We start from the raw sequence: 26,336 nt of genomic DNA, 5'->3' as shown, positions 1-26,336 counted from the left end.
TTCATTACAGTGACAAGTTGACCACTGTGTTACTGCCCAGGGCAAAAGGCGTACCTGTACAGTGACTCCTGAATAGCTGGGGGAACTTATACAGTGCTGGGGAGGGGCAGGGAGGCACAGGCTCCTTTGTCACGGGGTACTCTTGCCCTGACTAAAGGTGACAACTAAAAAAAGGTCAAAGATATGGGGGGACTGGCAAATGGAGCGTACTGGAGGAGGGGCCGGATATGAAGACATGTAGGAAGTTCTGGGTCAGCATTTAAAATCAGGGCATGCTGAAAGAGAAGGGGCTGGTCTGCCATGAGGGCTGAGAGAGTAGGTAGCAGCCATGTGGTTTGAAAGGGTGTAGAAGGGCTCTCCTTCTCTGCCACAAGGCATGTGTAAGGAGGTGCCATGCAGTTTAGTGCAGGAGGCGCCATGTGGTTTTGGATTAAGAGCTGGAGTAAGAAAGAGGAGCCAGGCTGGAAAGCCTGCCTGGAGAACATGGCAGCAGACTGATGGAGCTGGGAATTATGGAGACCTGTGTAACCAAGCACGGACTAGGGGAAGATGCCTCGAACGCCGAACTATGACCAGGACCGCTGAGCCTTGGGCTTCTGCTTTTCTGAAAGACAGTATCTCTGACTGGGTATTCCGAAACTGGTCTGATTTCGCAAAGAGGGGCAGGACTATGTGTTTTTGGGTGTTTTAAAGGGGGTGGGACTTACCAGCAGAAATCTGCGATTATTCTGAAACTATAACCTTTCAATAAACGACCCCTTTCCTTTTTTCACCAACACTTGCACTGGGAGTCACGCTTCCTGAGGGCACTCAGTTGGACCCCACAGCTGTTCCAGAACAGCATAGGTGAGGTTCTGTAACATTTCACACTAACATTTAGAGTTTCAGCCTGCTTTTGGTAATGCAAATTTAGAGGGTATTTTTGTTCTTAAGAACCACAAAGTTATAGATTACTCCTGTGTCGTCCTTTACTATATCTCCATTACTATTTCTTATTTCTGTTTAATTCAACAAATGCTTACCGATCTCCTTACTCTGCCCTCATTAGTTTTCTTTCACAAACTATGCCAAAGCTTACATATTCAGTTATAAATAATCCTCCAGAAATGCAGATTTAAGTAAAGGGATAAAAGGGCACAATGTAGCTTTAACACTAACAAACTTAGCACAAAAGACATTTCTTTAAGCATGTCTTTGAGAAACTTCAAGAAGCATTTATTTACTTTATTATTTCTTTCAATCTGTAGAGTTGCCCCAATTTTTAGTTAGAAAGGTAGGAAGAATGCAAATGAAAATGGTGGTCTTGGAACCTGGTTATTTCTCTGCAGATCAGGTAAGGGAAATAAATTCAGTCTAAATATGTCTTCCAATGGTCCTCACTCATAGACTAATGTAAGTTTCAAATGCATGGCTTAATGTCCAAGAACCTTCTTTTATCAGTAAGTGATTAACTGAAAGTAGGGAAGAGGATGGTAAATTACATACTTTTCAGAAAGAACTGCATCAGTAGAGAAAGAAAGAAAAATAGAAACCCAAGTTCAAGGTCAATCTAATTGGTAACACCTTTAAAAAATTTTGTAGTGATGATGTCAATGAAAGAGGTGATTTGGAGCCCTTTAGTTGGTAATCTCTTTTTCTATGTTTATAGTACCCCAATACAGAAAAATGAACTCAATCCAATGGCTACATATAATTTTGGGTACATGGAACATTTTATTTGGGAATGTACCCTTGGATCACTAGCTAATTGTGTGCATACCTGATGCGCCAGTAATATCCATAGCCTTCAGATTTCTGCACTTGATGACTGTCAATGTCATACGTCCAGCAGTTGGCAAATAACAAAGGGAAAACATGATTTCACCCAGGTCTACACTTTCCTAGAAAGACAATTGGTAATGTTAGCAATTTCAAACACCGGAGGGTGAAAACAAAATATAACGGAAGATACTGAGTGAAAAATCACATTAAAAGAATATTTAAATGTCATCTTAAACTGTTCTATTGGGGATACAAATAACATTGCAAGAAAACTGTTCTAAGCATAGAAATAAAAGAGACTATATCCCAGCTGCTTGCTTGACATCTCCACTTGGACTTCTAACAGGAATCTCAAATTTAATACAGTGAAAAGCAGACCATTGATTCCACTAATTCCCCATCATCTTCTGAAACCAATTCCTCTGTCAGTCTTTCCAAAATCAACAAATGGTATCACAATAAATCCAGAAGCTGAGGTCAGAAACCTAGCAGTTACTTTTATCTTTTCCTCATGTCTATATCCAACCAATGTCTTATCTACACTAGCTACAAAATTTGTAGCTAGTCAAAGTTCTGACTTTCTTTTCAGTTGAAAAGAAGCCATTTAACTGAATGGTATTACTACCATTCAAGCCACTATCACCTCTTACCAGGATTATTTCATTCGTCTCTAAAATTGATCTCCCATTTCAAGAGTTAATCTTCAAACAGCAGCCACAGTGGTTATTTATACATGCAATTTATTTCACTCTCCTGCTTAAAACCATCTAAAGGCACACAACTATACTATAATAAAATTCAAATTATTTACTCTGATATGTAAGTGGGATAACTATAAATCCTCGTGTATCCCAGAAATTCCAGGTTTATACCTATTTTCTGGTGTAATTATTAAGAACATCCCCTTTAATTCTTAAATATGTCTTTGTTTGAACAATGCATTACAAGGTTGTACATATAAGGCCCTGTGGGATCTGGACCATACCTATCTCTCTAACTCTATACCTTGCCTCTTCCCTCAGCTCATTTTAACACAGACACAAAAGGCTTTTTTTCAGGTATTCAAACAAATGAAGTTTGTGCTTGCATTTCCTTTGTTTCTTTTTTTGTCTAAACATGGCTGACTCCTCACCATGTAGGGCTCAGCTCGGAGAGCATCTCTCCAGTGAGGCCTTCCCCCTTTCTGCCCTATCCTCACCCTGCTCCCCATGATCAGAAATTATCTTTTATCTTTTAAATTCACTTTTTGTTTCCCTGATTCCCATACATAAGGTTTGGGAGAGCAGGGTTCTTGTGTATCTTATTTTTGCACCCTTCTGAAGTGGCTGGTGCATAGCTAGTTCCTAGTACATTTGTTCTGAAGGAATGAAAGGATTATTAATTAACCTGGATAAAAAGAGGACCTACTTTGTTTCATTTATAAACTGTCTACAGTGCCCTGATATAGATATATTTGCTGTCACTGGGGCAGAGATTGTGGACAAGTGAAAATGCATATGAATGATGCACATTTAGGATGCTTCTTAAAAAGTTGTTTACAGGATTTAATTAAATCATTCCTGGTAAACAATTTTGGTAGATTTAATTTGGGGGGAAATAGAGTTGCTATGCATTCAGGTCAAAGAACTAGGTTCTTAAAAATTCTTCATGACAAGCAATTAACATTTATTGGACATATTCTTACAGCTCATATTCTTATTTACATATTCCCATTTCTTTATTCATGGTCTAGAAGTAGTAAAGCCTAGTAATTAAGAGCATAAAGTTTGAGTCAGTTACACTTGGATTTTGATTCCTGTTTTCTGCTTCCTAGCTGTGAGATCCTGAAAGTTTAATTAAGTCTTAACTCTCCGAAACTTCATTTTTAAATTCAGGAAAATACCCACACCACAGGAGTTTTAATCATTAAGTAAGATACTCTAAACAAAACCCAAGGTATTTAACAGTCATAAGACCAGACACTCTTGCTGTACTGCTATCACATGGAGCAGTGTGCTACACATATCAGGTGCTCAGTGAGTACTGCTTAAATAAAAAAATTAATCAAGTGAAACGATTACTATTTTTTGAGAAAATTAGTAAAAATAAATATTTTATAAGAAAGGGATGTCCAACTGGGTCTCCTCTGTGCTGTTGGATTGCTACAGACCCAAAATAGTGAGCAAGACCCAATAGGAGAGGCCTGAGGGAGTACAGGAAGGCTGTAGCTTCCTGCCAAGTTCAGCCTCTTGCTGGGCTCACGGGTAGGTCCCGTGGACACCAAGACAGACATGGCATGATTCTACCCTTGAAGATCTCAGTTGAAAAGGAAGAGTAGTCAGTAAAGGGTTAAGAAAAAATGGATCTGCCTTTTTTTAAAAAAAGCTTTTATTTATTTATTTTTAGAGAGAGAGGGAGGGAGGGAGAAGGAGAAGGAGAGAAACATCACGGTGTGGTTGTCTTTCACACACTCCCTACTGGGGACCTGGCCTGCAACCCAGGCATGTGCCCTGACTGGGAATCAAACCAGTGACCCTTTGGTTCACAGGCTGACACTCAATCGATCCACTGAGCCACACCAGCCAGGGCCTGGATCTGCCTTTTGACCTAGCAGTCCCACTTCTGGGAATATATCTGAAGGAACCCAAGACACTAATTTGAAAGAACATAAGCACTTCTATGTTCGATCATTGTGGAGTTATTTTACAATCACCAAAATATGGAAGCAGCCCAAGTGTCCATCAATAGATGAGTGGATAAAACAGCTATGGGACATTACACAATGGGATTCTAAGTGGCGGTAAAAAAGAAAATTTTACCTTTTGCAACAGTATGGATGGACCTAGAGAACATTAGGCTGAGTAAAATAAGCCAGTCAGAGAAATCAAATATCACATGATTTCAGTCATATCTGGAATGTATTGAACAAACTAAACTAACAAGCAAAACTGAGACAGACTCATAAATGGAGGACAGATGACAGGTAGTTGGCGGGGGGTAGGTAGGGGATAGAGGGATTGAGCACAAAAGAAAAAGAAGTCACGGACATGGACAACAGCGTCGTGACTGCTGGGGGGAGGGGAGTAAAAGGGGACTCAATGGCAATGGAAAAATATAATAAAGATTATATATTAAAAAAGAAAATGAGTCCGAATTTTATCTTTATCTGATGATTGTCTCCTTGTTTCACTTTCTATCTCTTTTTTTCCAAATATTTCTTTAGGCTTAGTCAGCGGGCTGAGGTGTTCTCTCCGGCAGCCATCCCCACCCCCCACTGGGTAGCTGTCCTTCTAAGAGCTATCAGTTAGTTAGTACGCATGTTTTGTTATCAGCTGGTAAAGATTATGAATGCAGAGCAAAACACCAAGTTCCACCAAGAAACATGCTGGGGGTGGTGATGGAGGAGCTAGGGACACAATAGGAGACATGATCTTAGAGATGAAATGCTTGGGGTCAAATGGGAAATGCACCCTATACAAAGATGTGAAAAAAAGTTCACAAGCTGAGACATCGAGACATCTAAAGGAGATAGTAAATAAATGTTTTCATGTGTCTGACTGACATGGTTTTACTTTTACGCATTAAATAATCTCTGGGAATAATTTTTGTACTTCTTTAGATATGTCACATGCTTAACTAGCTGGAACAAAGAAAGTTCATCATGTTTAGTCTTATCTTTCAAACATCCGTTTTTATGGATCCAGCTGAGACATAATTTTGACTAGCTGTTATTAACATGTATTGATATACATAAAGAGGCTAAAGTGAGGAGCTGACCAAAATACTAGCCCAAATAAATGGAAAACAAAAAGCATAATTAAAGGACACCTCTGAAGAGCTCTGTATAACAAGTTAGTTGGCTTTTTGCCTACTTCAGTAGTAAGAAATCTACTTAAATATTTAAACTACATATAGTCAGGAGTTTTTTTTTAAAAATGGAATAAACTGGGTGTTAAAAATTAATTTATAGTATGCATCCACGATAATTGCACAAAATTTTCATTCTTCATTAGACTAAATTTTTCTTTCAGGAAGTGTAGATGTGAGAACTCAAACTGCTTACATACTGAAAAGGGCAGAATATTCTCTATGGTAAATATCAATATTCTTTGACTTTTAAAATCTGGAAGCAACCTAAGAGATAATCATGAAAATGAACTTAATGAAGCAAAATAGTATAGGACCTTTAAAAAGGCCCTACAGCAGATACAACAGCAGAACTTCAGATTTTGGCTTCAGTGCTCTGAGCTACAGTGTGCACTAATTCTCAGTACCCACCACAGGGTCTGCCCTGTGTTGATGGCCCATCTCCAGGGAGCCAGTCAAGTTCAATTGCTCTGTCTTGCTCTGTCTGCTCCAGACCACCACTGTTTATAAGGCCACACTCTGTCTGAACAACCTGAACTCTCTGGTGCCGAGCAAAGAATCAGGAAATAAGCTGAACAGTCTCTGAACAGCCAGCATAAATATAACAAAGTTACACAGTAAAATCTTAGTTAAAGAGACTAAATCATTTCTTACTCAACAACCACTGACTATTATTTTAGACAAAATTCTAACAAGAGTGCGTACTTAGTATGTCAATCTACATCAGGTCAAAACTCCTGTGAAATGGGGAGATGGGGAAACTAATAGCAGTAGCTCTGGTGGAGGGAGAAATAAATGATAGCTGCAAAGACACCATACATATAAAAGAGAAGCAAGTGTTCTAAAAAGCAGAGCAATCTAGAGCATTTTAGGTCAAGTGGAACACTAAAACCTCGGCAACTTAAAAACATTAGTTTGTTACAGACTTGAAAAGTAATTAATATCAAAACGATGACTCTGGGTCATCAAGCTAAGGGAAAGTATCCTATATGCTCTGTTGAAGAACGTAGAGACGTGTACACTATTTTTTAGAGTTATTTTTATGCAAAACCCTTAAAATGTTTGAAGTGGTAATTTTGGCTTAAAATGAGAAAGGCTTTGAGTTTCTGCAAATTTTATTTATGGGTGATCTCATTTAGTGCAATTCTATATAAATATGAATGTCCCATATTAACCTTTAAAACACTGGTATCTTTGGGCAAATAATCATTTGAAAGCTGGCAATAAAGCCTAGGATATAGTGTTCTATGAAATTTCTTCCAGGTAAGACCTTTATTTCATTCTCATACACACTTGGGTGAACATTCACAATGACGGTCTTCTGGCTGGATGGGGACTGCCATTTGATTTCTTCATCCTGGCTCCACAGACAGATCTGGGTGTCATTTTCTGATGATTGGCTGTAGTCAACCTCACAAACATAGTCACGGAATTTTATTTCATGTATTGTCTCTCCAAAATAAAAGTCATAGAAAAGATAAATTGATATACAAATAGTTGCACGGCACGTCCTATTTCAGGACTAACTGCACTATCAGTGAGATCAAACTATAGCAGTTGAGTGCAAGAGACCTAGAGGAGGGCACATTGAAAGCTCTGTACCCAAGGGCACAGCAACTAAGGGAAGCCTCCCTGGAGGGAAATAATCATGATGTTGGGGTTTGAAAAATTAAATGGATGGGATTTAGAGTGAAGAAGGGGAACAACGTTGTACGTGAGTGTTATGAGGGTAACAAAAATACAATTTGAAAAAATGCTTCTTCACTTGGAGAAGTCTAGATTAGGATGTAAAAAGACAGGAGAGAGAGGCCATTAACGTAAACAGGTGTGGGAAGGTGTTGGCTGAAGAAAGGTTTGAATTTAGTGATGTATTAGAAAGAATCATTAAAACTTATTGGAAAAATCCTTTAAACAAACAATTGGTTGCCGTGGTGATATCAGCCTTCACATCTGCTTAGCCCCCTAAGTGCGGCCTGCCTTCTGCATTTCCTGATTGGTAAGGAAAACGGATGGTTTTCCACACGCTGTTAAACAATGTGTTACTGGATCAAACGAGCTTCTTCATCACATTACTTCATCCATCTGCTCACAAAATGAAGCTGCAGTGACATGCAGACCCAGAAGGGTTTACTGAATTAAAACTACCATAAGATTTTTATTTCTCTTTAATGCACACCTCCCATTCATCTAAAAAAGGAATGGAATTTAACCTTGAGCAATCCACTTAACCTCACTTAATCTCAGGGTGTTCTGGGGTTTTTTGGTATAACATGAGGGTGTTTAAAGAGATGAACTAATTTATTTGTAGCTCCAAAAGTCTATAATTTTAAGCACTGGCAGAATGAACACTAACTAGCATATATAATTCAGGCACGGTCAAGAACACATGGACAGGCCCTTTTAGGCCTTGTTTGCTATTGAGCTGGTGGAGCCTTGTTGGAAAGGCTACAAAGGATCAATTGGTACTAATAATTAAATTTCAAGTTCCACAACAAATGGTCATAAAAAATTGGCTATCACTTTGATTTCCAGACAATGTCCTAGATGAGGAAGGATGTAATCCTTAAGGCAGAGAGCCTTAGGGTTGATCTGGTTGGGCATCAGGAAGGCCATATAGGATAATGAGTGTACATTGTTATTTATATTGTCTTCAGGTTTAGCTAAAAATCTCAAGGGGATTGTTTTTGACTCTTTGATATGTGTTGGCCACACAGGGCCTAAAACATACAGAGTTCACACTCCTCTACATGACACACGTGGTTCCTAAGAATCTGGTCCCTAAGTTTTTTCCCTGCCTTCATCTTACAAATTTCTCATGATGTTCCCACAATCCCAAAACACGGCTCTCTCGCTATATCAAATGCCTTGTTAATACTGAAACATTTGTTCATTCATTAGAATGCTTGTGTTCATTGAAAGCATCCAAAATGCCAGGCAATGTTGTAGTCATTGGGGGCACACTGATAACCGAGACAAAAGTGTTTCTCCACATAGGGTTTACATGTGATTTTAGATGAGTCATGTAATCTCTCAGAACATCACACAATTGATTAGGGGACAGGCTAGAAGAAAAGCATAAGTCTGCATAATTTTAAGTACATGCTTTATTATTATTATTATTATTTTTAAATACAGTGTGGCAAGTATTTTTTAGAGAAATTCTTGGGTTTTAATTATAGGAACAGAGATGAAAAGTACCCGATTCTTGCCCTGAAGATCTAGCAGGACTTCGGAGGTGCATGACATTTCATCTGAACCGTGAAGAATGAGGAAAGGTAGAGAGAATTAAAAACAGAGGGAGGTGCATATAAAGAGGTGTTGAGGCTTGGAGTGTCCAACAATGGCCAGAAGGCCACACAGAAACCACTGGTTCTGAAATTGCCAGGGTATAATTTAAACGGCAATACACTGACCTTTTTCTAATGATCCCTCTCAGAATACTTATTCAAGTCAACCTTGATTTTCTCTGCAGTCAATATGAGATCCATTTTCATAGCTAACTTGGAGAGGCTGCATTTAGATTTAAAAGAAATAATATAAAAATATAATGCATGTCATGGGTCCTGTTAGCAGCCTGACGTATTGCTGCTATTCAAAAATACTATTTTTTTTCTTATTTAAAACAATTTTTTCTGGGGTCAGTGACTGGGATAAAGTTGATGCTTAGTAACAAGTTTATTGAGCAAATAAGTGAAAAAATAAATCATAAAAGCATCAGGCCTGGTCATGACTTCAGTGGCAGCAGGGACAACTGTTTGAAGGAGTGAAGACTACTCAGTAAGCAGGGAACAGGTGAGCAAATTGCAACACCGTTTACTGGTGTCAAGGGCATTGTGAGTGGAACCCCCTAGACCTATGCAAGGGCTTGTCCATATATGGTGGCCCTGACAGTACAAAAAACTAAGAGTCATGACAGTTTTCAGCCATTTAAAGATATACTTAGGGTTTGGGGAGCTAAAGTTAGAGGATATGTATCTATTAGTTGTTTTTTTTTTAAGGATTTTATTTATTTAGTTTTAGAGAGAGGGGAAGGGAGGGAGAAAGAGAGGGAGAGAAACATCGATGTTTGAGGGATACACTGATAGGTTGCCACTCACAGATCCCCAACGGGGGACCTGGTCTGCAACCCAGGCATGTGCCCTGACTGGGAATTGAACAAGCAACCTTTCAATTTGCAGACTGGCACTCAATCCACTGAGCCATACTAGCCAGGGCTCTATTAGTTTTATTGAACTTTACTTCTCTGCAGACCCCTGTAGTCTAATGTGATCTGGGATACCGTTTGCTATCATTCTATAGCACATTGGAATTGCAGAGTCAAATGTATCCCTAAGGTGTAGAAATTGCTTTCTTTTCTTTGCACACCTGGCCGTCTCCTCCAACTGCCAGCGCAAGCAGCCACAGGACAAGAAGGGGGAGGCTGCTTGGAGGAATACAATTAAGACATGTAAAGACCATTGTAACCCTTCCTCAGTTTTTAGCCCGCTTCCCTCCCTTTCACAGAACTACAGTTTTCCCACAGCACTTCCACCCTGCCCTTATTCCTCCTGGTGATTCTCATTAACTCAGATTTCGTGTTCAATGAGAGTGGGGCAGGAACAGGCAAAGGAGGGCTCGATCACAAAACCTCATTAGAGTCCTGGATTTTTATATCACATTTGCCATTATTAATTCGTTCCTGCTGTCTCCACTTGGAGACAGAAAATGCTTACTAGGTCTCCTTTAGGGCGTGCTTGAATTTCTGTGAGAAGGAAGAAATGCACTTGTATTAAGCATATAATATTAAGAATTGTGGTTGGCCATGGTACAAATCCAGGTGAAGTCTTGCTGGAATCAGGGCAGAAAAGGGCAGAGAACATGGCAGTGTACGAGATGGGGTAATTACAAACCCCACTTAGCGTTAAGTGATTAACAGTCACAACTCAGCGCTACTGTTGCCAGGGATGCTATTTAATAGTGCTGTGTGTCTGCTCAGTGGGAGAACCATTTTCAACTCCAACGCAAGTGGGCAATATCTCTGCCTGACAAAAGAGTTTAGCTCTTATCCTGTCTTACACAGCTATAGACCTAGGTACCGGAAGCCACCGAGTGTCCAGGTTGTGGAGATAGAGCTGAGGCCTAAAACGGCCTTTCCTGGGTTTTATAAACCAAATTTCATAACTGCCTGTGAAATAAGAGCCTGAAGTAAAGAGGGGATAGCCCAACACAAGAGCCACCATAGGACATAAGAAGAGGATACAAATTTGATAAGAACTTTTCCCTTTATCATACTGGATAAAAAAAAAATCTTAATCTTCTTGGTGAGAGGAGCTGGAGACTTACCCTCAAACCTTAATCATCATTTATAGACAGGGACATAGAGACTGGTGTAGAAAACTATACACATCTCTCCTTAGAGTGTTTTACGCTTTTAAATATCTTTACAAAATCCCTAATTAAAGGAGTCCTCTCAGTATTGCTGCATATAAACACTTGGACTGGGAGAACTTGCCTTTATATTCTCAAGTCTACCTTAAATTAGTTCTCATGGTTTCATACTGCTCCCCAAAGTCTGTTCTTCACATACTAGCCAGAGATATTGTTGACACTGAGACCATGGTTCGCTTCTGATCAGCAGCCATCAGTAGTCTCAGGAGTCACCTGAACTCTTTATCAATTCTAAAAATAATATGCTCATAATATGGCAGGAGAGTAAGAAGCTAGGAAATTCCTTGGCAAGTGGAATAGGGAAACTGAGACAGATAGAGGAACACAATGGTGAGCAATTTACAGCCAGACACAGAAGGTCACTCCCTGGAGAGAACACCTGGGCCTCAGCTGTATTTCAGCTCTAGGCGCAGAAAAGCAGCAAAACCAGGTGGGCAACGTCAGGATCAGCTGTGAAGACTAATGACTCCCTGCCCTGGCGCTGGCCAATCAGTAGCAACCACAGCCCTGACAGAGAGCACCTGGAAAACTATGCCTTCGCCCTGAAAGTCTCCCCTGAGACCTCCCCTAAGCCCCCGCCTGCAAGACAGAGATTAAAGCCTCAAGATAAAGGACCCAGTGCTTGTGCTCCCCCTCTAGGGAGCAGTTTACGCCACTACCTCCCCTCTCTTCTTCCCCTACAGGTACGCACCCCCTGCGCATCTCCTGATCTCTAAGGGACAGGGAGACTTGTGGTCTGGGGAGAAATAGGCAGCGGCAGCTTGTCTCAGGCTAATCCTCTGAAACTGTCCCAGTGAGTTCGCAGTGAGCTGAGGCAGCCCAACCTAGGCTCTCCGGTTGCTTTTATGTTAAGTCCTTCCTTCTTTCACTGTCCCCAGCTTTAGTAAATGCACCCTCATTGTCACCTGGACTCATGTTATGAAATCTTTCCTGCACGAGTCAAGAACCCCCACACCACCCGCTGGCCCTAGGGAGACCCGCTCAGGGCCAGGTCCTCTGTCTGGTAACGCTACGGTCTAGACAAGAGACTTCTGAAAATCCTACTCTGCTCACACCCATGAATTTTAAGTGACTGTGAAGATACTTCTGACCTGTTACAAGTCTCATGCACTTTACGCTGAGAACAAGACCTAAGGGCATTACTTAAGATGTATTGATTTTATGTATACACAAGTCTCCTGAATTAGGTATTTTATTATACAACCTAAAAGCAACAAATTGAAGATGTAGGGAATGCAGGAAGCACGTACACGTAGAGAGGAGATAAAATAGTGTAATAGAAGAGCAATGGACAGAAACAAGAACCTGCTTTTAAAATGTATTGTAATAGTTAATGGTCATAAAGATCACCACTATTAAGAAAGGGTTAAGTTACTTAGAAGATTCTACTTAAAAAGCAGGGACAGGTATAACATTATAGAAACATTTTTATCTTAACTTTTTTAAAGTAAGGAATAGAACACAAATACGAGTATGTTTTGAAACCTATAAAAATTAACATAAAGAACTATTTTTCCAAATTGTTCTAAATAAATGGTGTGTTATTCTTGACTGGAATCTTTAAGTGACAGAAAATCTAACTTTTTAAAACTGATGAAATGTGAAATTCCAATATTAGGAGTTCCTTTGAAATTCTCTGTGTAATAAAGATTAGAAAATTTCAAAAAGTAGTCATGGTTTCTTCTCACTTTCTGTAGTGGAAGAAAGGCCTTATCTTATTATCAAGATTTTAAAGAATTTGTCTCTTCCAAAGGAAATAAACAAATACAGAGCATCTCAGGTACATGGCATGGTCCAAGGTGGTTAAAAGAAACTAACCTTACTGTAATCAGGAATCTTTTTCTTTATTAGTCAGGGATCCAGGAGAAACCAGATGGCACACACAAGTTAGAATAATTCCACAGGGTTTGACAAAGGGACTAGTTACAGAGACGTGAGCAGGGAGTAGGAAACTACAAGGTGGCAGAGCAAGTGCCCTGAGGCAGGTGACGGCAGAGGCTGTGAGGACCCCTACATCTGAAAGGGAAAGGGGGGTAACAACTACCTGGATTCAAAAGAAGAGGCCACTCTGAGATGAACTGCCTCAGGTGAAGGACATACCAGCCAGAGGCATTCTCTCTCTCAGGGAATGAGCAGAAGAGAATGCATATCCAAGTGTCATACTCCCCACCCTCACACCTCTAGTGAGAATTCAGAGGGCAGAGAGTCTTTGTACCGAACCAGGCGGCCTCTTGAGGCACCGAGCAGGGTACGAGAACAGTGGAGAGTGAGCCAGCCTGAAGTGACACAGAGAAGAGATCCAGCATCCTTATCTCCTGAGGTTTTTACAAGTGCACGTTCTTTATAAGCTCATGTACAGGCTGGAGAGGGAACAAAGAGCAGAAAGTGCCCTGTGGAAAGGGAAGAGTCAAATCAAGTGGGAGGTTAGGGCATGCTAGGTGACAAGTATAAACATCAAAAAGCTGAACAAATACAACAGGTATCTACTCACAGAATCACAGCATACAGTAACTAAAAAGATTTAAATTACTCCTCACACAAAACTCTGTGGCCTAAACACAACCTAAAGTAGTCCCTACCATAGTAATGGGACGGCTGAGATCTTTATTCCAATTTAATATATAATCTACATCAACAACCAAAAACATACCTAAAGATACCATTCAGCTAATACTTTGCAGGTAACATACAGGGAGTATTTACAAATGCCTGGCTCTGTGCTAAGCAGTTATCTAGTTTATTCAACAAAGTATAGTTGGCCTTCTTGCCTTCTTATCATTCCCCTCATACAGATAAAATAATTAAGGCTTAGAGAAATTTAGTAACTTGCTCAAAGTCATATAGGTAAGCGACACAGTAGGACTACAAATGTTCAATTTGTCCCAGAGCCCAGGTTCTCAGTAATACAGCTATATTGCCTCAACACAGAGAAAAAGGGGGAGAGAGAGAGAGAGAGAGAAAGAGAGAAAGAAGGAGAAGGAAGAAGGTGGGGAGGGGAAAGGGGAAGGAAGAGGGGGAAGGAAAGAAGGAAGGAGGGAGGGAGAGAGAGGGAGGCTAGATGGCATTCATAATCTTTACAAGTAGAACAATGGAGAAATTTAGATTGCACATTATGTAGATGCAAAGAATTTGGAAAAATCATCTTGCTTTTTAAACAACAAATATGATTAAAATATGGTTAGCGTTGAGCACCAATTTTTTAATGATGTTCTTTCAATGAGTCAAAATATTGCACTGTGCTTACCCAACAATTCTATGTTTGTTTAAAAAGCATGGCATTGGTTCTGAATTGAGTCTAAAACTGGTGGCACAAATTTAAGCTTCAGACATGCTTAGTTTTAATTTATTTTTTGTTCGGTGAAACAACACTGTAATCAATATTAAAGAAATCTGCTGAAACATATTAAAAAGGCTATTATAATCATTGTTGTGGGCTATTTTAAAACCAATTTATGTTCAATCTTTCACTTGAAATGCAAAGTATAGTCAAAATAGACTGAACTAATAATGAAGGCTTGTACTCTGAATGTATGGAGATGTGATTTAATTTTAAAAATAATTATGGTGACTTACTGAAAACCAAATATTCACAAGACAAAGTTCCTTTTAACAGTTGGCCTGAGTTGAGCAGGTGTTAACACCAAGAAGAATCAGGCCTTGGGAACTCTCATAATTTTGTGATAGTCTCTGGTAGACTGTATTATTTTAAACCTAATTTAAATTTAATTTTATATTGTAGCATCGATGATTCCCATTGATTCTTGCAAAATGACTAAAAGACCTTCCAGATAGGTTCATGGAAGTTATTTGCATGATCTGAGTGAATAATTAGTGGCAGATGTGAGATCTGTGACACTCCAGGGTCAGGTTTACAGCAGAGATGAAAGAGAAAGTTAGAAACGCTCGCAGAGGAGCAGGCTCGGCCAATCTGCAGGCCCATGGTTACAGCACTGCCTGCTGCACCAGATCTGGCTTAAGGGCCCCTGACCAAAAAGGTTTATTCCCTACTGCCCTGATTCCTGCCACACTTTTTTCCTTGGCATGCTGTTGGTATTTTGACCCTCTTTGAAAGCTTATTGGCTAACACATCGTTCTGTAGTTAACAAACTTTACAAGAGAGTTCACTGATAGCTATGTGCAAAAATATACAGTGTTATTCTAATCCTGAGATAGATTCAGGATGGTTGGAGGAAGAATTACAAATACTCATAGAAATAAGAAAACAAACTAAAATTTTTAATGTTTAAAGAAATTTTAGTAATGCATAATAAAACACATTACTTGAAACCAAAGCTCAGCGAGTACACTTAGTACTCTGAATGGCTGGTACAAGGACCACAACAGTTTCTTTTGTATTTGTCATGTCAAGGCCCACTCTCTCAAACAATATTTGACAGATCTTTAATTGGAGGCAACGGATTCAAGCACTTTGTAACTGTAAACCAGGTAAATATGGTTATGCATGTATACCTTCCTTTTCTTGTGAGAATTCCTAAGTGTCTAGAACATAGTTGGTGTTGAAAAATGTTCATTGAATAGATGAGTATATAAATAAACAAGAAAAATGAAGTTAGTTCTGTTCAAAAAAAAAAAAGGAAACAAAAGCTTTTCCTTATCTTACCTACCTATACTTTCAATGGCTTCTTGAGAGCATGAGAAAACTACATTTAAATATTTAAAATATATTAGTCTTTATAATGATTCACATTTTTAAAAAATTTAATTAAAAATTTAAATATTATACTCATATAGTTTTAAAATAAAATATTTATAAAGCAGTATGTTGCAAATCATTCCTTCTCTATATTCATTCCATTTTTACCATTTGCCAATAAGTAACTTATTAAATTATTGTGTCTTTACATAGATTTTTTTGTAATATAACTGAATATAAGTAAATATATCTCCTTCTCATTACAGACCTAGTGGTTTAGGTATACACTGTTCCTCAAAGTGATTTTTTCCCCCTATGTTGTAAATATTTCTGTTAGTGCAAGAGGTGACTGGCTTGCCATATTTGTGATGTACAGTAAGGTAATCCTAAAGTAAAAATTATTTTTTTGCACAGAATATAGATATACCTTTATTATTTCCTTTGTAATTCAATTTAAAATTAAAAATGCCTATTAATTCTTGATAAAAATATAAATCCTCCTTATATAGAAATGATTTAGTAGTAATGAAATTATGAATATGAAATATGTGAGTCTGGTTTCAACTTGATAGAATTTTTGAAAATAAATGAAAAGTATTCTTGGTTTATTTTACATACAAATTTGTGCCATATACTGAATAATTTTAAAAAATTGTCTATGGAAAGTAGTTAGTATTAATAAATATAACTAAGCACACATCTATTAATTTGTAATCAGTAAAAACTATCACTGCATTATTTTTCTTCCATCTGGCAGTGGTAGATTTTTACTTACATATATTCTTACACTTGACATTTTATGAAAATTTGCTGTCAATTTATTTAAATAGTATTTACTAATCAACCACTAAGTGCTCATATACGCCATGAGGGATGCAAGAAATGCGTAACTGCTTCTTCCTGAAACTCAGAAACAGTGGCAGATATAACACATACACTTCTAGAATGTTGAAATAAGTGCAACAGGTAACGCTTCCATTACTATGGCTTCTTTCCATTTCCACTGCTACCAGTTTTAATTAGATTTATTTCATCTCATCTACTGCTGTGTCAGACTCCTACCTGATAATCGACCACTCCTATCCATACAAGATCATAGCTGCAGTAGTTTCACTCCCCTGGTAAAAATAAAATAAATACGAACCTCTGTGGCATTGAAAGTCTTATTGATTGTAGTTTAAATATCACATTCTACTTTGGGTTCCCTTTAGTCCCTTCTTCATCCATATTCCCAGTCACGAGTCTACTTCTCCCCCTGAAACCATTCTAGTCTTGATTTATTTTCTCTACCTCAGGCTGTTTTCTTTTCAGGTAACATTCATCTCCTCTTTGTTTAGAATTCTTTCATTATTCAAAGGTGATCTTAAATACTATTTTCATCGGAGATTCAATCTGTACCATGGAGTATGTGTGTGTGTGTGCATGTAGACAAGACCACATTTGTGGAGGTTATCAGGAAATGATTATAATAGTTTTTATATTTTTGTTTACTTGTTCTTCCACTAGACCAAACTTCTTGAACAAAATTTTTATTTTACTAGTTTCTCCACTTTGTATAAAGTATAAGCATTGTACAAAGAAGGTTCTCAGTAAATATTTATATAATCAAATTTAAGTTATTTGAATCAAATGCTATAGGAAAAAAAATCAATTTCTTTTAATGAATTGGCCTAGAAAGATTTTTTGAATAAGGTCTTGGGCAGGCCTTTAGATATATGGAAAAGAAGTGACAGATTCTATGATGAAAATTTGTTGAAATGAGACATAAAAAATAAAAAAACAACAATCTCATAAAAAAGCTGCTACTCTGATTTCCACAAAGTTCTATTTTCAACAATTATAAAATGTCATTGGTGTGAAAAATAAAAAGAGGTCCATGGTGTTGATATTAATATGATAGTAAAGTAGAATTTGATGCTAAAGAGATTCATTAGAAATTAAAGATGTATCAACTATTTCTTTACAAACTGATGACAAATGTTTTTTTCCTACTAAATTTTAAGTTAGAGATTTGCAGTTATATAAAGGCACTCTTTGAAAACTCATACGTGATTATTTCAAATAAAAAATTAAATTTTAAGAATGTTTTTTCAAGATCTATGCTTATCTAGTTATTTATACTATCATCATTCTCCTAATACAAAGATAGCTAATATTTTAATTCAAATATATGTTTTATATGGTATATAAATTCTTTTATATCATAGTTGGGTTATGTTTGCAGGCTTCTACAAGACTTGGATGAGTGAGGACATATTATTATATTTGTTTCTTTCCTTTTCTTCCTTTTTTTTTGGTAGAAAAGCCTATAATTTCTGTATAAAATTATTTAAAATTAAAGAAGTGTTAGAAAGTTTCCTAAGCAAATTTCAACTTATATCATTTTTTAAATTTTATTAATCTGAACATATGAAATTGCATAATGATTTTCAAAATCTTAAAGAGGTCTTACTTTTAATTAAATACTACACTAATCCATAGAGATGACACTAGTGTATATTGTGAGCTTTGGTCCCAAAGCCAAGACATTTAAGTTTCATTACTATCTTCTCAATAAAAAACCCATAAGCAGTATCTAGACTAAATAGCAGTAACTAGTACCTAGTAACTGCTAGCAACTAGCAGTATCTAGCAGTAACTAGTACTAGTACTAGTAGAACTAGTGTGCAGTTCTACACACTAGAACAGTGTGTAGCTCAATGTTCCAGTAAAAGAGAAATGTCATTTGAGTAGAATAATATAATAATACATTTCATCATCTTCCTTATTTTCATATCCAGAGTACTGAAATAAAAGTATCTAAAGGTGTGGTATGCAGAACGAAGATATTCCAAAGATGGCTGCATACTGATTACCAGAATCTGTGAATACGCTACCTACATGGCAAAAGGAACTATGCAGATGTGATTAAGATTATAAATCTTGAGGTGGAAGATGATGCTAGATTACCCACGTGGGCCCAGTCTAAACCAAGGAATGACTATGGCCTCTAGAAGCAGGAAAAAAAGAAATAGAACTCTCTCAGGGCCTCCGGAAAGGAACTCAGCCCTGGCCATACATTGATTTTTATCTAATAAGACCATGTCAACTTATAACCTACAGAACTGTAAGGTGATAAATATGTTTGGTTTTCAGACAGATAATTTGAGTAATTTTTACAGCAGAAGTAGAAAATTAATAAATCAGGCATAAGGGAGAGTTGAAAATAAAATTGAAAAAGTTATTAATATTTACTCCAAAACAAACATGTTAACAGTGAAGTTTCCACAAAGAATCCCTACTTTTTAAGGACCAGTTTGAAATACTAAAACTTACAAATGTAAAAAAAAAAAATCTACTGTCAATCTTTTATAAGATTATACTAATTTTTAGACTTCATTTGGTGGTTACTTACCTCTGACCCTAAATATATGAAAAGAACATGCTTCAAATAATTTTTTTTTGCAATCCTAGTACTTAGACCAGGCCAAACACATATTAGGCACTCAAAATATTTGTTGAATGAATAAAAGGAAATAATATAAGGTTGAGGAATCAGCATAGGCGGGGCTTGGGCAGGCGGAGACCAATAGGGATCAGGGGATTGGGGCAACTGTGATAGAACAAATATAAAAAAAGATTGAGGAATCAAGAAATAACCTAACAATTAATTATTATTTGGATTTGTAGAATTCTAGAAGGTGTTGAATTTTTTAAAATAGTAAAAATCACTGCTGATAATTATTTTCTTCTGTGGAAATGTAAGTAATAAGGTAAAAAACAATGTGAAATCAAAAGAGCCCCAATACCTTTGAAATACGTTCTAATTTCAAAATTTCTTCTTTGTTGACTAATATATATCATAATGAAAACCATGAAATAAAAACATTATGATTATGTAATATAATAAACTGTCAGTATAAATTTTAAAATTAATTTATCCATATAATTTATAGTGAAAATATAATGACCTCAAAAACTGATTGTAATTAGTAAAATATTGGTAGGGGAGAAAGTCAAAAGAAACTACTTTAAATTTTCTTATTTTTTAAAAAAATAATGCCTTGTCTATATTCATAACTTCTATATCTTAGGCTTATAAATTATGGTGAAACTCAGACAAAAGATGGTAACTACATAAAGACAAATCAGTGGTAAAAATTAAATGCCTCCATTTAAAAACCAACAAATCAAAACAATTCAGCAATGTAACCTATGGGACCAGCTCTCTAATTCCACTTCTGTAATTCTATCCTGGACAAATAATCCCAAAATTAAAAAAAAAAACTAGACTTATGTGTAAAAGAACAAAAGAATTTTTAGTATAACAAAATTTATGCCTAACTCAAATGTCTAACAATATAAGAATGGTTAAGTAAATGAGTCATGTATTAAACATCATGCACTAAATCAAATATAACATGAAAGAAAATAAGTGGAGAAAATTTTAAACTTAGTTTAAACTTAAATATTAATAGAAAAAAATGGAAAGCAATATGCCAAGATATTATATATAATTAGTAGCATTAGAGAGTATTTTAATTTTGTGCTGTTTTCTAAATTTTTAATATTAAAACTATTTTATAATCTGAAAAAGCATTTTGTAATTAAAAGAAAAATTCTAATATACACAATCACTTTCAGCATTTCAAATAGTATAATAGTGTCTATTCCACAAAACCTTCTCAAGAAATGGGCTGTATTAGATCAAACCCAAGACTTTTCAAAATAGCATCGAAGTACATTTTAGGTTTGATCTGAGGAACAAAATCATCTTAAATAATATAAGTCAATATTAACGAAGGGGATGATTGCTGGGAAATAGGAGATGAATACCTCCTATTTTTACAAGAGAAACACCTACTATTTTTACAAGAGAAACACTTACTCTTTTTAGTAACTTACAAGAGTTGTTTTTAACTTACCCAGTCACTAATGTTGCCTATATACTGTTAGGTACCTGAGTTATTACTATGTATGCAATCAAGTCCTACTTTTGCAGGTTCTTAGAACACAAATTCCACAACTTTGTAAACTTACTTCAATAAGCTGAGTAATACTTTGTTTTCCATACAACTGCAGATCAAATAAAAAGCAATATGTTGGTTTAACTATTACTTACTGTGGTAGCACAATGAATGTCTTTCCATACTGTGGCTTCCCTGGAGAGATCAGAGACATCAAACAAATTCTCAAGAATCACTTCTCCAATCATGTCATGTCTAGAAAATCTGTCAAAGTCATATACACTGAAATGTAGTTTTCGGTTGCTTAGTTGATCATATGCTACAGGAAATTGAAATGTTTCATCAAACACAGGATTCAAAGTCTTTCTGTGCACGCGGGTCTGAAATTTCTTTTTCCTATCTGGAAGAAGATACATCTTCACGTAAGGGTCAGAAGTTCCTGTGAAGTCTTTAGCAGGGAGATCTAAGGCTTTGATAATTTTAACAACCAGAAGTTCGTTTTCATAATCATACTGGAGGGTAAAGTTAAGTTTCCCACAGGTTTTGACATCTTCTTTCCTGTTGCCCTCAGAGTCGACGGATTTCTGTTTGTAGAGCTCTGGTTTAATCCTCCCAATGCTGGTGGTCGTTACCCCTCTCTGGAAGACTGGCTCTGTGCCCATGCTAAAATCAACACTGGAAACCTGCATTTGCCTTGGTAGGTGTCTCCTGAAGGAATTGTGGCTGTACATACACATACACATAAAATAATTTAGGCAAGCTATTGGAGATAATATTTAAGAGTGGTATATAAACCGTCCCCCACCCCCAGGATAATGAAAACATTTTATCAGTAGCAGATAGATACAGACACATATGCACGTGCACGTGCGCGTGCGCACGCGCGCACACACAGTTTTGAAAAACCAAAAATGCAATATCCAAAGAAAAAGCCTCCCAAAATTATAGAAACACTTGAAATATACATATATAAATATTTATGAGCTTTTGAAATTTTGTACTTTGTCATAAGCACTAATTAAATATAGTTATAAAGAGACACAATTGCCAACAAAGTTCAATATTTCAGAAAATACTATGAATCATCAATAATCTGGGTGTATCTAGACATAAGAATTATGTAAATAACTCATACAGATGGCTGGTTTCTTTTCACCTGGATATTTATATCTCGTGGATTTCGTGTTTTTGTGGCTATGGCATTAAAATAAAAACAAGTCCACATTTTATTATAGTGTATTAATTATTTCTAATAAGATAACTAAGTGAATGTTTACTTTTAAAAAAATAGAGAGTTGTGACAGCCTAAATGTGCACATTTTCCTTTTTTCAACATGCAGTGGGTTTCTGAAATTCTAAGGATTTAAAAAAAATGTAGACTTAGAATTGGAGACCAACACAATAAAGTTTTTAACATTCCAACTGACTTTCCTACAGTTACTGTTACTATTCATCTAGTCAACATTTTCAGAACATTAACCATATATCTATATCTACCTACATCTATAAACTATATCTCTCCTTACTAGTGGCCTGTAAGTGTGATTTCCATTCAGATCTATTTCTCTTATACTTACTTCCCCCATGATTTCTGGCATGAGGTATGTCAACTCTGTATCGTCTCAAAACTTAGTCCCAAGCCTTTTGTTCTTTCCTTTCCTCATTCCTTTAGACTAATCGTTAATTCTTGGACTATAATTATTATCTTGAATCTGATGGTTCCCTAGGTATATCTCAGATACATAAAATTTCAGTCCAACATTTGTATTATTTCTAAGGGAGATTTCTAAATGGATGTCCTAATTTTGCCCCAATCTCAAGCAAACTCATTATTTTCTCCCTGTTGCTCTCAAACTATTTCTTCCATAGTCTCTAACAATAATGTTAACAATTTTTTCAGCCACTCACGTTAGGACACGTGCAGTATGCTTTGAATCACCTTTCTTTTATCCATGGGATTTATTTAATTTCTAAATCCTGTTGATGTTTTCTTTGAATGGAGCAGCTTTTTTTGGCTAGTTACGATAAATTGAAAGAAAGTGAAGATGTTTAATTTGTAAGTTATGATAAGATATGTCCAAAATTCTTATTAATTCTACAGTTTTGTAGTTTTTAATTGATAAGAAACATGTTTTGAAAATACTAAGTAGCAAAGTGAAATCTGTACTTTATGCTCTATTATGCATTCAAAACTGATTAAGAAGTACTAATAAAAAAATTATGTCTATGTAAAGGAACATAATAGGACTACTCCACCTCATATGTGGGAATTACCTTCCTAATTAAAACCATACTAAATTTAACACCTAATATTTTAGTTTCTGTATCTAAGTAAATATATATGTTTTTACTGACTTCAAGTTTGAAATGATCTGTCTACAGATTGATCTCATTTAAATGCATTAAGTATGCTATTAAATATATTTTGACCTTGACTTTTTCCCAGATATACAGGATCAGAGGCTAAATTGGATTCTGGGAATTGTCAGAGAGCATTTATGGAGACAGGAAGAATTAAAAAAGGAATACAGGTAATATATATTGTTGTGAATTGTTAAAGTGGATCTAGTGTAATCCAGTTTATATAATTAATGTTTCTAAGACATTTAGAATATTTTACTAAATAATCTAATATCAACTTTACTTTCACCTATGCAATATTTTTATTTTTGTGAGCAAAAATCCCCAAAAGTTAATTCCTCATTTTTATAGATTGATTCTATACCTTCACACTCACTTATACTTTTCAATATAATGAAATTTTAATATTCTATCCTCTCCCTAAAAATTCAGTAATTTATTTCTTATGACTGAATATAATTATGCAGCTGGAAAGGGTCCCTTCTAACAGGAGTCAGAGTTGTAACGTTTTGCTCTAGTAAGCCAGTGCCCTAATTATTGGGTAAATAGTGCATATTCTAAGTCACAGTTTAGCTAGTCAGCTAAGAGAAGCTTTAATTATTACAGTGTTAAACAATTACCATGACAACACAAATCTTTTTCTTCTTTTTCTCTTTTGGAATGACAGTGATAAGTGGCTATTTAGTCTTACACAAATATCGAACCAATCTACATACAAGCCATTTAATTATTTCTGATCCCATCCTTACCCTTCAAAACTACAAAAGCGTCACCCAAGTACTCTTCCAGATGGAGAAGAAAAAACTTTCCCTACCTTACCTAGAACATCAGAGAGGAGCTAGATAGTCAATATTACTTGATGCATGCCTTTCTCTGATCAACACCTCATCAAGATCAAGACCTTCTAGCTCAGGCCTTCTTATAGTCCAACTTAGACACCCTTCCCAACTCAATAGAGCCTCCAATCCACAGATTTTATCACCATTTCCTAATTGCTAATTTCTTAATATAATTTTTCCCTTTTTACTTAGTTTTGACCCCATGATTAATCATTAGAGCTACTCTTATGTGTACACCCCTGATTCCCTTGGTGCTCTCTACTTTCTTAGTTCTACAGCAAAACCACAGCACTGGTTGAGTTCAATTCTTCATCATTGCTACACCTGCACATATACAAGTGAATATGACTGGAGTGAAACATCAAATAACTCTCACTGTTTCACTTTAAATTCAAGACCACATTCCTCATGTGGGCCTTCATGCTGCACAGCAATCCATTCTCTCTCAAATTTAAATTTGCAAGAAGACTATTTCATACCATCTCACCTTCCTTCACACCTTTATCAACTTCTTCATTCCCAGCCTCAATTAAAGACCATACTTCCCAATTCGCAGAGAAAACTGAAGCAGGAGCAGAAACATTCCACAGACTCACAATACCTCATCAACTCTCCTATCTGAATCTGTACCCATATATTTTGCCTTCTGGTTGATATTAAATTAACTACCCATGCTTCTATATAAAGCCAATTCCTCCACTTGTAGTCAAATTCCCATTTTCTCTCATGTAACCTTCAAGAATGCTCCTTTCTGATTCCTGCATTATTAATTCCCCCTCTTTACTGGATCATTACCATCAGCATAACAGCATACTCTTACTTTTTCTATCTTAAAGGAAACTTCTATTCACCCCACTTTCTCTCTTTGTACTGCACTGTTTCTCTAAAACATTGGCAGCAAACTCCTTGAAAGAGTTGAGGATGGTATGTTCACTGTCCAATTTATCTCCTCTCATTCTATTTAAACCCACTCTAATTAGCTTTTCACATGGCCAACTCCAGTATGACCAATCTTGAGAATGTCAACAATATCTCCCCCACACTGCTTAAACTCACAAGTCAATCCACAGTCCCCATCCCGCCTGACCTTATCAATGTCACTCCTGGTTGTTCACATACTCCCCTCACTTAGCTTCAGGGTTACTTCCCCTGGCTTTCCTCCTAGTTCACGGGTCTCTACTTCTCAGTCTACTGTGTTGTTCCTAATGTCTTAACACAAGAGTATCTAAGGGATTCACCTCTGGTTTCCTCTTTTTTTGTGTGTGTCCTCACTCACCTTTTTGATGATATCATCCCCTGGTTTTGGACACCATCTATATGTGTACTCCAAATTTATATATGTACAACAGATTCTCTCCAGAATCCAAGTTGGTATCTACTTGCCTATTCAACTTCTCCACTTTGATTTCTAATAGAATCCTGAAATGCAGCCCATCCTCGATCTCTTGTTCTTGCCTCTCAAACTCACCCCATTCTCAGTCTTGTCTACCTCAATTTTATCCTTTTAGATGCTCAGTCCAGCTTGAACTCACTTCTCTCTTTTTACTCATAGGCCTAATCTGTCAAGATGTTCTGTTTGTTCTGCCTTCAAACTGAATCCAGTCAGTTCCCACCATTGTTAACTATCATCTTCCTGGTCTGACTCACCATCGTCTCTGGCCTGCATTAGAGCCTCCTTAATGGTCTTTTTACTTCTATCCTTAAGTCTCTTTCCATGTCTATTCTCAAAACAACAGAATTACCTTTTCAAAATATAAGTCAGATCATGCCGCCCCTCTGATTAAAAATGCTTTAGTGGCTTCTCATGTTACTCAGAGTAAAAGCCAAAAGTGGTTCAGTTCCTGCTACCTCTCCGACTTTTCCCTTGCACTCGCCAACTTGCTCTCTCTACTATAGCGCCACTAGCCTCCTTGCAGTTGGAACACAAAAGACACAAATGAAGTTCTAGCTTCAGGACCTTTGCAGTGGCTCCCTCTTCCACAAAGAAAGTTCTCCCCAGACACTCTCATGGCCCACCCTCCCACCTCTTCTCAGCAAACTCTGTCCTGGCTATCATGTTTAAAGTTGCAACGCTGCCCGCACCCCTATGTAGACTTACCATTCTCTTTATTTTGCACTGTTATTTCCTATAGAATTTATTACTTATAATACATCATGTAATTTACTTAGTTGTCTGGTTCTTTTGCATAAGAATGTGGGTGGGGACTTTTGCCAGTTTTCTTCCTATTATATATCAAATGTTTATAAAAATGCATGGCACATACAAGTATTCAATAAATACTAATGAATTAATAAATTAATTAAACATTTTTCCCTGAAACGTTTAGCCATCTCACTAACAATCCAATAATAATAAAAGCTGTTTGGAGGAAAAACTGTTTTTTTCCTCAATTATGTGATATAATGGTTAAAATTCACTTAACATCTTTATTCTGTTCAAATAATGTACTGGCATCTTGTGATTTAATAGCAATTAATGAAATAAATGTTCAGCTATTCTGA

General features: G+C 36.6%; 1 protein-coding gene across 1 annotated transcript in view; it reads right to left on the bottom strand.

Moving 5' to 3' along the window:
* SYT10 (synaptotagmin 10) overlaps window positions 1-26,336 on the bottom strand; it is a 58,487-nt gene that overhangs the window by 7,845 nt on the left and 24,306 nt on the right. Inside the window, exons 3-4 of the mRNA XM_054590886.1 lie at window positions 20,790-21,357; window positions 1,760-1,880 (exon numbers count right to left, since the gene is read on the bottom strand). Of these exons, the coding sequence (XP_054446861.1) occupies window positions 1,760-1,880; window positions 20,790-21,357 (689 nt within the window). The remainder of the gene's footprint in view (window positions 1-1,759; window positions 1,881-20,789; window positions 21,358-26,336) is intronic.

This window comes from Pteronotus mesoamericanus, unplaced genomic scaffold (genome assembly GCF_021234165.1).
Source record: "Pteronotus mesoamericanus isolate MK-2021 breed Mesoamerican mustached bat unplaced genomic scaffold, CSHL_Meso_final scaffold_21, whole genome shotgun sequence".
In the NCBI taxonomy this organism is placed as follows: Eukaryota; Metazoa; Chordata; class Mammalia; order Chiroptera; family Mormoopidae; genus Pteronotus; species Pteronotus mesoamericanus.
Note: the sequence above shows the minus strand (reverse complement) of the source record. Positions and strands in the feature narration are given on the sequence as shown.